The sequence below is a fragment of the Pipistrellus hanaki genome (genome assembly GCF_964339955.1).
Source record: "Pipistrellus hanaki genome assembly, chromosome: 2".
NCBI lineage: Eukaryota > Metazoa > Chordata > Mammalia > Chiroptera > Vespertilionidae > Pipistrellus > Pipistrellus hanaki.
Genome location: NC_140504.1, coordinates 194,180,183 through 194,192,685, shown reverse-complemented (window position 1 = coordinate 194,192,685; position 12,503 = coordinate 194,180,183). Strand labels below are relative to the sequence as shown.

At 40.5% G+C, this 12,503-nt stretch overlaps 1 protein-coding gene across 5 annotated transcripts in view; it reads left to right on the top strand.

The window, feature by feature from the left end:
• Nucleotides 1–12,503, top strand: part of VPS13D (vacuolar protein sorting 13 homolog D) — a 219,300-nt gene that overhangs the window by 49,249 nt on the left and 157,548 nt on the right. For all 5 annotated transcript variants that reach the window (XR_014794224.1, XM_084875266.1, XM_084875265.1 and 2 more), the window contains exons 25-26: nucleotides 3,900–4,082; nucleotides 11,269–11,491. Coding sequence is in view for 4 of the 5 variants with exons in the window: in XM_084875266.1 (XP_084731392.1) it covers nucleotides 3,900–4,082; nucleotides 11,269–11,491 (406 nt within the window). In the remaining variant the exon portion in view is untranslated. The remainder of the gene's footprint in view (nucleotides 1–3,899; nucleotides 4,083–11,268; nucleotides 11,492–12,503) is intronic.

Sequence of the window (12,503 nt, the reverse complement as noted above, 5' to 3'; positions counted from 1 at the left end):
TTGAAGAAAAGCCAATCTTCTCGAGGCTTTTTAATCTAGCTGTTTGGATTATTTAGATTTACAGAGAGAGCTAAAGACCTCTTTGTTTGCAGATAAGATTATTTGGTTTGAAATTTAAATTCCTTTCTCCTATTATTGTACTGTTGACAGGTGGTATTATCTACCGTTAACTTGTACCTGGATTTCGAGTCATACATTTTCTAATGTCTGCAAATACTGATCTGGTGGGACTTTACATTTGTTTTTAACCTTTTTTTTTTTTTTTTTTACAAATTTTTTTATTGACTTGAGAAAGAGAAAGGGCAGGGGAGGGAGAGAGTGAAGGAGAGAGAAAGAGATTAATCTTGATGCTTGAAATTAGAAGAACATATTTACCTAAATCATTTGCCTAATTTAGGGCAAAGAGAAATTGTTTTCTTTCTTCTTTTATTTAAAAAAAATATTTTTATTGATTTCAGAGAAAGGTAGAGGGAGAGAGAGAGAGAAGCATCAATGATGAGAGAATCATTAATTGGCTGCCATCTGCACGCCCCACACCGGAAATCAAGTCCACAACTCAGTCATGTGCCCTCACTGGCAACCTAACCGTGACTTTCTGATTCATAGGTTGACACTCAGCCTCTGAGCCATGCCAGCTGGGCTCTTTATTTTAATTTAATTTAATTTAATTTAAATTTTCATTTATCCTCACCTGAGTATATTTTTGCCATTGGTTTTTAGAGAGAAGAGAAGGAGGAAGGGGAAGAGAGAGAAAAAGAGATGGGTGGGGAGGGAGGGAGACAAATACATCCATGTATTTGAGAGACACATGCCTCCTGCACATGCCCCACCTAGGGCTGGGGATTGAGCCTGCAACCTAGTTATAGGTCCTTGACTGGGAATCCAACCTGCGACCCTTTGGTCCAAGGGCCAACGCTGTAACCACTAAGTAAAATCGGCCAAAAATACAGCTGTTTCCTTTATTTTTTACCCCAGAAGTATGATATAGGTATCCTGTGTCTTCTACTTTACATGGTGTCTCTTATATTAAATTCCTTTATTCACTGAGGAACTGGAGTACAGACTTTTGGTGGAGTTAAGACATCCGCTTTAGGAACCTTGGGACAAGAATCTGGAGTCTGGGTGTTGCCACTATAAGCTGTGTGACCGGTGGCGAGTTATTTTTCTTGCTGTTCTTCTGTTGACTCGGTTGTAGAGGAAAATGGAGATAGAAAAAATAAGTGTGCTTTACATTCGAGTAATAATTACTTATATTAACAATGCTTTGGAGTTTTCAAAGTACTTTCATATACTCTCATTTGATCCTTATGACAACCTTGTTTGTTCATTTCTTCAATTATTTAGTGAATGTTTATTGTGGAATGATGTGTCATACATTGTGCCAGGTGCTGGGAATATAATGGAAAACAAGAAAGACATGTTCATTGACTCCATGGAGGTTATATGTTAGTGGGAAGGTAGACACATGAAAAAAAGTTAGTTAGTTATGATGATAACTGATTAGGCCCTATTAGGTTAGGCAGTGGCTCATCTTACATATAAAAATATTTTCTTAACACTATTTTTTAAAAAAAATAGAATATCAGCATCAAGCTGTTTTTTGTTTTTTTAAAAAAATATATTTTATTGATTTTACACAGAGAAGAACTGAGAGGGGTAGAGAGTTAGAAACATCGATGAGAGAGAGTCATCGATAGCTGCCTCCTGCACCCTCCCACGGGGGATGTGCCCACAACCAAGGTACATGCCCTTGACTGGAATCGAACCCGGGACCTTTCAGTCCGCAGGCCGACGCTCTATCCACTGAGCCAAACCGGTTTCAGCTTAACACTATTTTTTAAAAAGCAGTTTTTCATTTTGATGAAGTCCAATTTCTTTACTTTATGGTTAGTGCTATTTTTTTTTTTTTTTTTAATCAAAGAAACCGTTGCCTACCACAAGGTGGCAGAAATTTTCTCCTTTGTCCTCTTTTAGAAGTTTTATAATTTTAGACCTCTTCCATTTTTAGTTGACTTTTGTGCGTGTGTGTGTGTGTGTGTGTGTTTTGTGAAGTAAGGGCTGAGAGTTTCTCCCCCCATGTACATCCCCAGACTGTTTTTTTCCCATTGAAACATCTTGGCACTTTTGTTGAGATTCAATTAACTATATATGTCTATGTGTATTTCTTTATTCTCTGTTCTGTTGTACTGATTTTTATTTAATCGTATGCCAGTACTACCTAGTCTTGATTAGACTCTCCAACTTTGTTCTTTTTCCCCCCCTTCTGTTTTTCAAAGTTGCTTTGGCTATTCTAGGTCCTTTGTTTATCTTTATACATTTTAGAATCAGCTTGTCTAGTTCTACAATAAAGCCACTGAGGATTTTGGTTGAGATTACATTGAATCTGTGTATCAGGAGAATTGACACCTTAGCAATCTTGAGTCTTTGGATCCTTGAGTATGGTACATCTCTCCATTTAATTAGGTCTTCCATTTCAGCAATATTTTATAGTTTTGGGTGTACTGGTTTTACAATTATTTTGTTATATTTGTCTCTAAGTATTTCCAATTTTGGATGCTATTGTAAATTATATGAATTTTAAAAATCATATTGATATGTTGACCTCATATCCTGTCATCTTAATGAAGTTCCTCATTCTAGTTTCTTTAAATTCTTTTCTGTAGATGATTATTACCTGAGAACAAGATAATTTTATATTTTCCTTTCCAACCTAAATGCCTTTTTGCCCAGACCAGGACTTCCACTACAACACTGAATAAACGTGGTCAGAGTGGCTATCCTTCCCTTGTTCCTTACTTTAGGGCAGTGACTTTCAACCTTTTTCATCTCCACTGCACAAATAAACTAATTACTGAAATTCTGTGGCACACGAAAAAATCTGTGTTTTTGAGGATCTGGCCAAAAAATAGGTATAATTTTGATTCATTCACACCAGACAAATATTGTATTGGCTATTGTCATTTTTTTTTTTTTAATTTGACAATCTAAGGGAAAAGAGGTCAGAGCCCCTGATTAAATAGTCAGGTTTTGCATGTTTTAAAAATTCTTGCGGCATACCTGTTGAAAATTGCTGTCCTAGGGGGAAAATATTGTTTTTCACCATTAAATATGATGTTAACTGTAGATAGTTTTTTTTAAAGGAGTCTGTCCACTTCATTTAAATTGTCAGTTTGCTGGCATGGAATTTTTCATAGGTTCCCTTATCTTCTTAATATTTGCAAGTTTTGTAGCAATGTCCCCCACACCTTCCTTATAGTGGTGGTTTTGTTTCATTTCTTTCCTTTTATTATTATAAGTAGAGGTTTATCATTTTTGATAAGTCTTTTCAAAGAACCAATTTATTGAAGCCTGGTATTAAACTTAAAAAGAATGTATATTCTCCGGTTGTTGATGTAGTGTTCCATGAATGTTTTTATTTTTTCTATTATTTGTTTTCAAAATAAGTAACTTCTGTTCTTTATGTTCTTTCCTCTACTTAGTTTTCTTTTTTTTTTAAGCTTCTTAAGGTCAAAGCCTTGATCATTGGTCTTAAATCTTTATTTTTAAATATAAAATAAGCATTTACTGAACATTTTTCTTTAGTTTTAAACACATCCCATGAATTTTAGCATGCAATGACTTAGTTATCAGTAAGTCAGTTCCATTTCCCTTGTGATTTCTTCTTTGACCTATAGGTTATTTAGAAGTGTGTAGTCTGATTTTTAAATATTTTTCATTATCTCCTTGTTACTAATTTCTAATTTAACTCCATGGTGGTTATAGGATAATACTAGTGCTCTGTATGATTTTAGGGGTTTTAGTTTTATAAATTAATGGAACTTTTTGTAGACCTGAGCTCATTTGGTTGTAAAATTAGGGAATTAATTGATCCTCTGAGTCCATTCTCTTTTCTCTTGTAGGTGAGAGATCAAGCTCAGCGCTGCTCACGGGTTCTCCTGGATATCGAGGCTGGTGCTCCTGTTCTCCTTATCCCAGAAAGTTCCAGATCAAACAACCTGATTGTAGCAAATTTGGGGAAGCTGAAAGTCAAGAACAGGTTTCTCTTTGCTGGTTTTCCTGGGACCTTTTCCTTACAAGATAAGGTGAGCAATCAGTACCCACTCCCTTGTCAGCTGAACTAGCATTTGAACACCAATCAAAAAATTCATGTGTTGCTGTGAGATGTTCCTAACTGCTGTTAGTGTATGTGACTTTGAAGAATTTATTATTATTATTTAATCCTCACCCAAGGATATTTTCTCCATTGATTTTTAGAGAGTGTAAAAGGGAGGGTGGAGGAGGGGAGAAAGATAGAAACATCGACTGGCTGCCTCCCATACGCTCCCCAAGCCTGGGCAGGGAGCAAACCTGCAACCAAAGTATATGTGCCCTTGACTGGGAATCGAACCTGCGACCCTTCAGTCCTCGGGCCGATGCTCTAACCATTGAGCAACCAAATAGGGCTTGAAGACTTATTTTTGACATTTTTCTTTCTTTCTATTTTTGACATTTTATTGACATTTTATTAACATTTTAATAGACATAGTAGAAATTATAACTTTACTAACTGTGTACTAAGTTATTTCATCAAACAAACCAACAGAACCAATCTTCCATCTTTATAATGCTTTCTTCACTGTTTGACCTCAGAATAATCAACTTTTTACACTATTTGGCTTTTTCAGGGAACCTGATTTGGCCCAAGGTTTATCTTAAGCCATTAAAAAGTACCTTTATAATAAAGTCTTATACAGATATTGCTCTATAGTTTAAAATTATATTAGAACTTATTTATTTCTTACAATAATGTTTGGAGGTAATTGGCATGAGGATTGCTGTTGTTTTCATTTTACATTTGGAAAAAGGGGGACTCATTGAGAATAAGTGATAAAAATGGGAGCACCCCCCTAGTTGGTTGGCTCAGTGGACTGAAGGGTCCCGGGTTCAAGGACACATACCTCAGTTGCAGGCTTGATCCCCAGCCCAGTTTGGGCTGGTCCAGGTGCATGCAGGAGGCAACCAATTGATGTGTTGTCTCTCAATGTCTCACATTGATGTTTCTCTCTCTCTGTCTATCTCCCTCCCTTTCACTCTCCTTAAAAATCAATGGAAAAATATCCTTGGGTGAGGATTAACAAAACAAAAAAGGAAAGAGAGAGAGAGAGAGAGAGAGAGAGAGAGAGAACCTAGTAATCACAGACTTAGTGCCAAGAGGACATGGAGGTGGTCTGATTAGCCCCTCCCACTCATATTTGCCCTGAGGAGACTGGTAACATTGCTGGAATTAGAGGTGTCTTCTTTTTTCCCTGTGTGTTTTGATGGCACCTTGCTAGTTTCTACAGAAGCTTTTCAGTCTGCTTATTCAGTACAAACTCATTTTAGCTTGTCAGAATAGCTCTTACTGAAAACCCCAGCTAGTTATGCTCATTTTAGTCTAACAGCTAATAACACTGGGAGAGAGATGGCCTTTGAATGGGGGTGTACATAAAATTTGATTTAATTGTAAGATTTTATGACTGACAATAATAGCAGTGAGACACTTACTGAATGCTTATTATACATCAGCCTTGCTCTTTACATATTTGTTCACGTTGTTCTCATTAGTAAATTAGTAACCTAAGAGGTATCTAGTATTATTAACACCATTTTTCCAGATAAAGAAATTGAGACTTAAAAAGATTAAGCCACTCTACCTGGTTTGGCTCAGTGGATAGAGCATCAGTCTATGGACTGAAAGGTTCCAGGTTCGATTCTGGTCAAGGGCACATGCCTAGGTTTTGGGCTCGATCCCCAGTGCAGGAGGCCGCCGATCAATGATTCTCTCATTATTTACATTTCTTTCTCCCTCTCTCTCTTTTTCTCTCCCTCTCTGAAATCAATAAAAATATATATTTTTTAAAAAAGATTGAGCCATTTCTTTTGGACTGTACAAGTAGTAAGGAGGACATGTGGACCTCATACTTAGATGCTGCGATTTGATTTTACCTCCCGGGATTAGGATTAGGTTAATGTGGGGAAAATAAGCTGACAAACGCTGTTCCTGTTATGCGTTGTGAGTGGCCCTTACTGCGTAGCTGTAACACTTTGAATTTTCTGAAGGGTGCGGCAGTGAGTTCATTAAAATAATTTAGATGGAAGAACTCCGAAGACTTAGACAGAAAAGATATGAATGAGCAGTTACTGTTTGCCTCTGTAAAGAAAGAAGAGCAGATGAAAGAGCATGAGTGGGGTGGTATTCCTTACCAGGACCTTGCCAAGGACTGCAACTCAGTTCAGAAAGTAGTAAGAAAATAATTATTTGTTGGCAGTGCTTAAACTCAAGTAATGTTATGATTTTTTAGTTACTGTCTCTGTATTTTTTATTTCTTTTACTTTTCACTCATTCAGTTACTAACTGTTATTTATGTAAACACTTTGAACCAAAGATACTTGATTCCACCAAAGATATTTGATTCCGTGAGTGGGAATGGGTGGAGGAAGGAGAAGAGTGAAGATGGAACAGGGACAATCATAGGAACCGGGTCCATGTGTTGTAACCTTGGGCTCTGGACCCAGAGTGGGGGTGTTTGGACAAAGTGCTGGAGGTCATATTGTCCATATATCACCTTAGTTATAGCCACTCGCTCAGAGAAACCAGATTTGGTGACCAGAGCAGGGGCTGCAGTGTTGAGTGATACAAGGGAAGGGCAGCATCGGGTTTACCCAGGCTCAAAGGCATCCCTTCAGGCAGAGCTGACCACTGAAGCCTGCTGGTCACCTCCTGCGAGAAGCCCTCCTGTTGGAATAAGAGGCCTTACTGCCAGAGGCTGCGTTTACTGGGAGAAACAGGCTCCCACTCGTGTATTTTTGTTACTTTGTTAATCCTCACCTGAGGATATTTCTTCCCATTGATTTTTAGAGAGAGGAGAAGGAAGGGAAGGGGAGAGAGAAAAATATATATTTATTGGTTGCCTCCTGCACATGTCCCAACTGGGGCCAGCGATTGAAACTGCAAGCCAGGTACTTCCCTTCCCTTTTAAAAAAAATATATTTTATTGATTTTTTACAGAGAGGAAGGGAGAGAGATAGAGAGCTAGAAACGTCAATGAGAGAAAAACATCGACCAGCTGCCTCTTGCACACCCCCTACTGGGGATGTGCCCACAACCAATGTACATGCCCTTGACCGAAATCGAACCTGGGACCTTTCAGTTCGCAGACCGACACTCTACCTCTGAGCCAAACCGGTTTCAGCCAGGTACTTGCCTTTGACCAGGAATTGAACCCATGACCCTCCAGTGAGTAGGCCAACACTAACTGCCAAGCTACATGGGCCAGGGCCACTTATGTGTATTTTTTGCAACAGTAAAAGTGAAATCCACCACCATTGGTCTTTTCATAGTAGGCCTACTAGGGAACTAGTAACCTTGGCCTTAATGAAGTAAATCAGTTTTCATAGTTGAGATATAAGCATTTTGCTGTTTGCTGATTTAAAGAATATAAAAGAAAGGTTCATTCATAAAAAGAAAAATTGGTAACTGCTTCTAAACTTTCTTATTCACTTCTTAGTATGAAGTGTTTATAATTAACACTAGAGGCCTGGTACATGAAATTCATGCAAGGGGAGAGGTGTCCCTCAGCCCAACCTCACCCTCAATCTGGGATCCCTCTCAAAATCCAGGACTACTGGCTCCCAGCTGCTTCCCTGTCTGCTTGCCTGATTGCTCCTAACCACTCCACTGCCTGCTTGATTGACATTTAACTGCTCCCCTGCTGGCCCAATTGCTCCTAATTACCCTCCCCTTCTGACTTGATCACCATTACCTGCCCTCCCCTGCTGGCCCAGTCACCCCTAACTGCCCTCCCTTGCAGGCCTGGTCCCCCCCAACTACCCTCCCCTGTAGGCCTGGTCCCCCCCAATTGCCCTCCCTTTCAGGCCTTGTCCCTCCCAACTGCTCTCCCGTGTAGGCCTGGTTGCCCCTAACTGCCCTACCCTGCTGGCTTGGTTGTCCCTGTCTATCCTTCACTGCAGGCCAGGGTCCCCCCAACTGCCCTCCCTTGCAGGCCTGGTCCCTTCCAACTGCCCTCCTCTGCTGGTCTGATCACCCATAACTGCCCTCCCCTACTGGCCATCTCATGGTGACCATCTTGTGTCCACATGAGGGTAGTCATCTTTGACCACATGGGGCAGCCATCTTGTTTGTTGGAGTGATGGTCAATTTGCAAATTACCTCTTTATTATATAGGATAGGATGAGTAGATTTAAACAAACCTATCAGCACCAGTGTTTGCACATGGATATTGCATCTTTGTTCCAGCTCTGCTGCCATTACTGCCCAGGAAGTCCTCCTTGGGAACTGTATTTTGAGTTTATAGTAAGTTTTTGGGAACATATTTGTTCTGTGGTAAATCTTTGTTTTGAGACCTACATATTTTTAGGAAAAGATCAGTTAGAGCTGGAATGGGTAATTAAGTTCAATAGGTACCATTTCAGCCGAAACCGGTTTGGCTCAATGGATAGAGCATCGGCTTGGGGACTGAAAGATCCCGGGTTCGATTCTGGTCAAGGGCATGTACCTTGGTTGCGGGCATTTCCCCAGTAGGAAGTGTGCAAGAGGCAGCTGATCGATGACTCTCTCTCATCGATGTTTCTAACTCTCTATCTCTCTCCCTTCCTCTCTGTACAAAATCAATAAAAAAAATATATTTTAAAAAAAGTACCATTTCTGTGTGTCTACCTTTCCTAAAGTAAAGGACTTATTTCCTCAGATATTCTATGTAATAAAAAACTAATATGCAAATTGTACCCTTTGGAGTTTGACCAACTGGGAGTTCAACTGCTTGCTATGACGTGTGCTAACCACCAGGGGGCGGAATAGAACAAAGGAAGGCCCCAGCTGGCAGCAGCTGACAGCAGGGAGAAGGAAGGCCCCAATCAGCCCTGATCACCAGCCAGGCCTAGGGACCCTACCTGTGCACGCATTTTGTGCACTGGGTCTCTAGTATCTATATATGGGCTCACAAACTGACACTGAAGTTAGCTTAACAAAGAATTGCCAAACTATCCCGAGAAAGTTTTGTTAAGTAAGCCAGATAACTGTATATAGTTTGCAGCATTTTAATGAAAAAAATTTCCCTATATTTGTTTTTGAGGATTTGATTTTAAGTCGCAGTGCATACAAGGATCGCTTTTTCTTCAAGGTATAATGCTTTTTTTGCCTCCTGGTTATTCTGAAAAACCTTATGGGATTCAGCAGTCAATTCACACTCTTATGCTTAAAAAAAGAAAAATTTAAAAATTAACCCTTTAAAGTATCTCATTGGGAAAGTCTGCTTATTGTGTGTGTGTGTGTGTGTGTGTGTGTGTTTTGTGTGTGTGTGTGTGTGTGTGTGTGTGTGGCTTTCCTCCTGTGTAGAGAAGTTCTCAAGGACTATGAAAAGCAATTGCTTTTCTTTTTCTCTCTTTTCTTTCCTTTCCTTCTCTTTCTTTCTTGCTCTCGGTTGTGAGTTCTTGGTGGTGCATTTTTCCCCCCTTAAACCCTAGGAAAGCCTTATCCTTTCGCATACTAGTGGTGGTTCTGTAGAATTCCATAAGGGCTGTGTGGAGTGTGCTGCCTGTGACAGTATCTGCCATCAGATAAACATATCTGTGAAGCACCTTGGCCTATATAAAGTGGATAGTTACTTTCCTCACCAAAACCAGTTTGCATTTCCATTTGCCCTTGAATACATTTGCACGTGTGAGGTTTGTCTAGCATGCATTCCAGTGGTTGAAGAACAGGAAGTAACCCTGCAACCCAAGCTTGCGGAGGGGTTATTTGCCTTTGAGCTTAGGACTCCTGTGTGTTTTGAATTGTTTTACATAAATCCATGTCCTAATGAGTGCAGGTTTGAATTTTACATATGCTCTTCCTTTCATTGTCCTCAATCAGAGCTTTTGCTTAAACCATAATTTCTAAGTCAGCCTTTCAAAAGCTTTGAGTTAATCTCCTCAAGCCATTGATTTACTTAGACCAACTGCAGCGAGGATGTAGAGATGAGTCAAATGAAAGAGCAACTTTCTAGAGTTTAAATAAACGAAGCAAGAGGAAAGGTTTTTAATGTGGAAATACTTAAATAACAGCATTTACCTAGAATTTGACTTGCAAAATACCTTTTGGAAAGTAAGAACCGGTTTCTTTCAGTGTTACATGTAATTCCTACCCAAGATAACTGTGAAGGAGAGCACTGTTATCATCTCCTTCTCGAAGGCCGAGAGGAATAACATGCAAGGCCGCGCTGGCGGAAAACGGCTCTCCCCTCCTCCATTTCGCTCTTGAGAATGGATAGGTGAGAACACTGGTGAGGCCCACGCCGTAGGGATGCAGGGCTCTGAGGCTTGGGCAGAGCAGTCACGGGAGGTTTTCAAGGCAGTTATTGAATCATTTTGGTGAAAAGATTTATCCTTATGAGCAATTAACTGAAGGCACTCAGTATGTAAGAGCAGGGTGTAGTATTTTCAGTATATTTGTAGAATTTATTTTACTCTGGATTAGCCCTTAATCTTTATGTCCTTGAGCAGAAACGTAATAGGAATGGCCAACCGCCTGTGTTTCCTTTCTTTCCCCCCCTCCGTTGACGTACAGTTACTGGGAGAGATAAGAAATGGGAACCCATGAGGAGAGACTTCCAGAAAGTGCAAACACGTTACGTAAATCGTTCCCTTGGAACCAAATTTGCTGTTAGATACAGTTCTTAGAACAATAAGCATCCTTCCTCCAATACAGTGACAATCTATCATTTGGCTGAAAGATTAGCTTTTGCTTCATTTCACGTAGATTAAACCACTGGCAATTAGCATCTTAACATTTACTCTTTAGGGGTGTCGAACTCAATCAGAGAAGGGGCCAAAATCTAAAATCCAGCCTAAATCGCGGGCCGAATGGTTTACTGAACAGTCATAAACTGACAATGTCATAAACTGACAGCGGAGTGCAGTGATGACAGCGCGGTGCGGGCCACATTGCAAGGCCTGGCGGGCTGGATTTGGCCCGAGGGCCTTGTGTTTGACACATGTGCTTTAGACAAAAGAATATCTTCCTGCAAAATTGGCCCAGTTTTCAGCAGGTATTGAATTATATGTAACATCTCTGCAGGTAATTACATGCGATGTAAACGTCGTGATCCTGTTACCCTTTGCTCATGGGATCAGGTTGTCTTGGGAAGCACCAAGTGGTAGGGTCTCTGAAAAGCCCAGGCACTGGCTGGGATTTCCAGGATAGTGAAGCGACCACCCCATCCTTGCCTTTTAGCTTTATTCTGTTTCTTCCAGGAATCAGTGCCTTCAGCCTCCCCAGTGAGCGTTCCCAAGCACAGCATGAGGAAAACGACAAGCTCGGAGGATCCGAAGGAAGGCCACGCGGAGGGGCTGTTCATGACGCCTCCTGCTGGAGGGAGTGCAGGCGGCCTGAAGAGTGAGCTCATGCCCAGTGCCTCAGCCAGGCAGCCAGGGCAGCAAGCCACACCCTCTGCCGGCCAGGTTTCCAGTAGCCCAGGTAAGAGAGGAGAAAGGAACTGTGTGATGAAGGTGGGGAATTCCTGGGATGGCTGTAGGTGGTCGTGTGTGTGTGTGTGTGTGTGTGTGTGTGTGTGTGTGTATGTTGGGGGGGCGGGGAATGGAAGAGAAGGCTGCCCCCTGTAAGGGCAAATGCTGGTAAAGCATGTCTTCTGTGCTAATCGAATTTTGACATTGCTTTAGTAGGCCTAAGATATTTAGGATGTAGACTTAGCATTGGGTGACTTCTAAAGTGGATTAAATTAGCAGTGTAAAGAAAGATATTTAGATCATTTATTAGGATTTTTTTCCTATAGGTCAAGAGAGTTGCCACCAGATGGTGATATTTATAACTAGAATGATTTCTGCATCCTTAGACACACCTACTATTCAGACACCATCCTTGGCAGTCACTATTTAATTCTAAAAAATAAAACGTAACTCTTTTATAAAATGTCAATGTGAATTAGGTAACAACAGAAATACTTTAAATGAAAAATTTTTAAAAGACATGGGCCATCTAGTCATTGGTTTCCTGCTCTGGAATTTAAGAATGGGCCGTCCAGATGAGAGCCTGATTTTGGCCTTTTAGTTTTCAGATGGGTTCTGGTTGGGCGATGGAGTGGATAAGTGAGATGCTACTCCAAGGAGCTCGAGAGGGAAACAGGGTATGATAAGCCACAAAAACCAGTCCATCGTGGTTGGTCTTCGGGAGCTAGAGGACTCCCGCTGAGGGAGACTGCTGAGCATCCTGTTAGATACCCTGTTTCCCCGAAAACAAGACAGTGTCTTATATTAATTTTTGCTCCCAAAGATGCGCTAGGTCTTATTTTCAGGGGATGTCTTATTTTTCCATGAAGAAGAATACGGTACACATTTATTGTTAAATGAAAATAAAGGAAATTTATTACCTGTATACGGTACGGTAGTAAGGTAGTTGTCAACACAAACCAGACAAACTGTGAATCCTACAGTATCAAGAATTTACTCATTTATTCATTGACAATCATGTC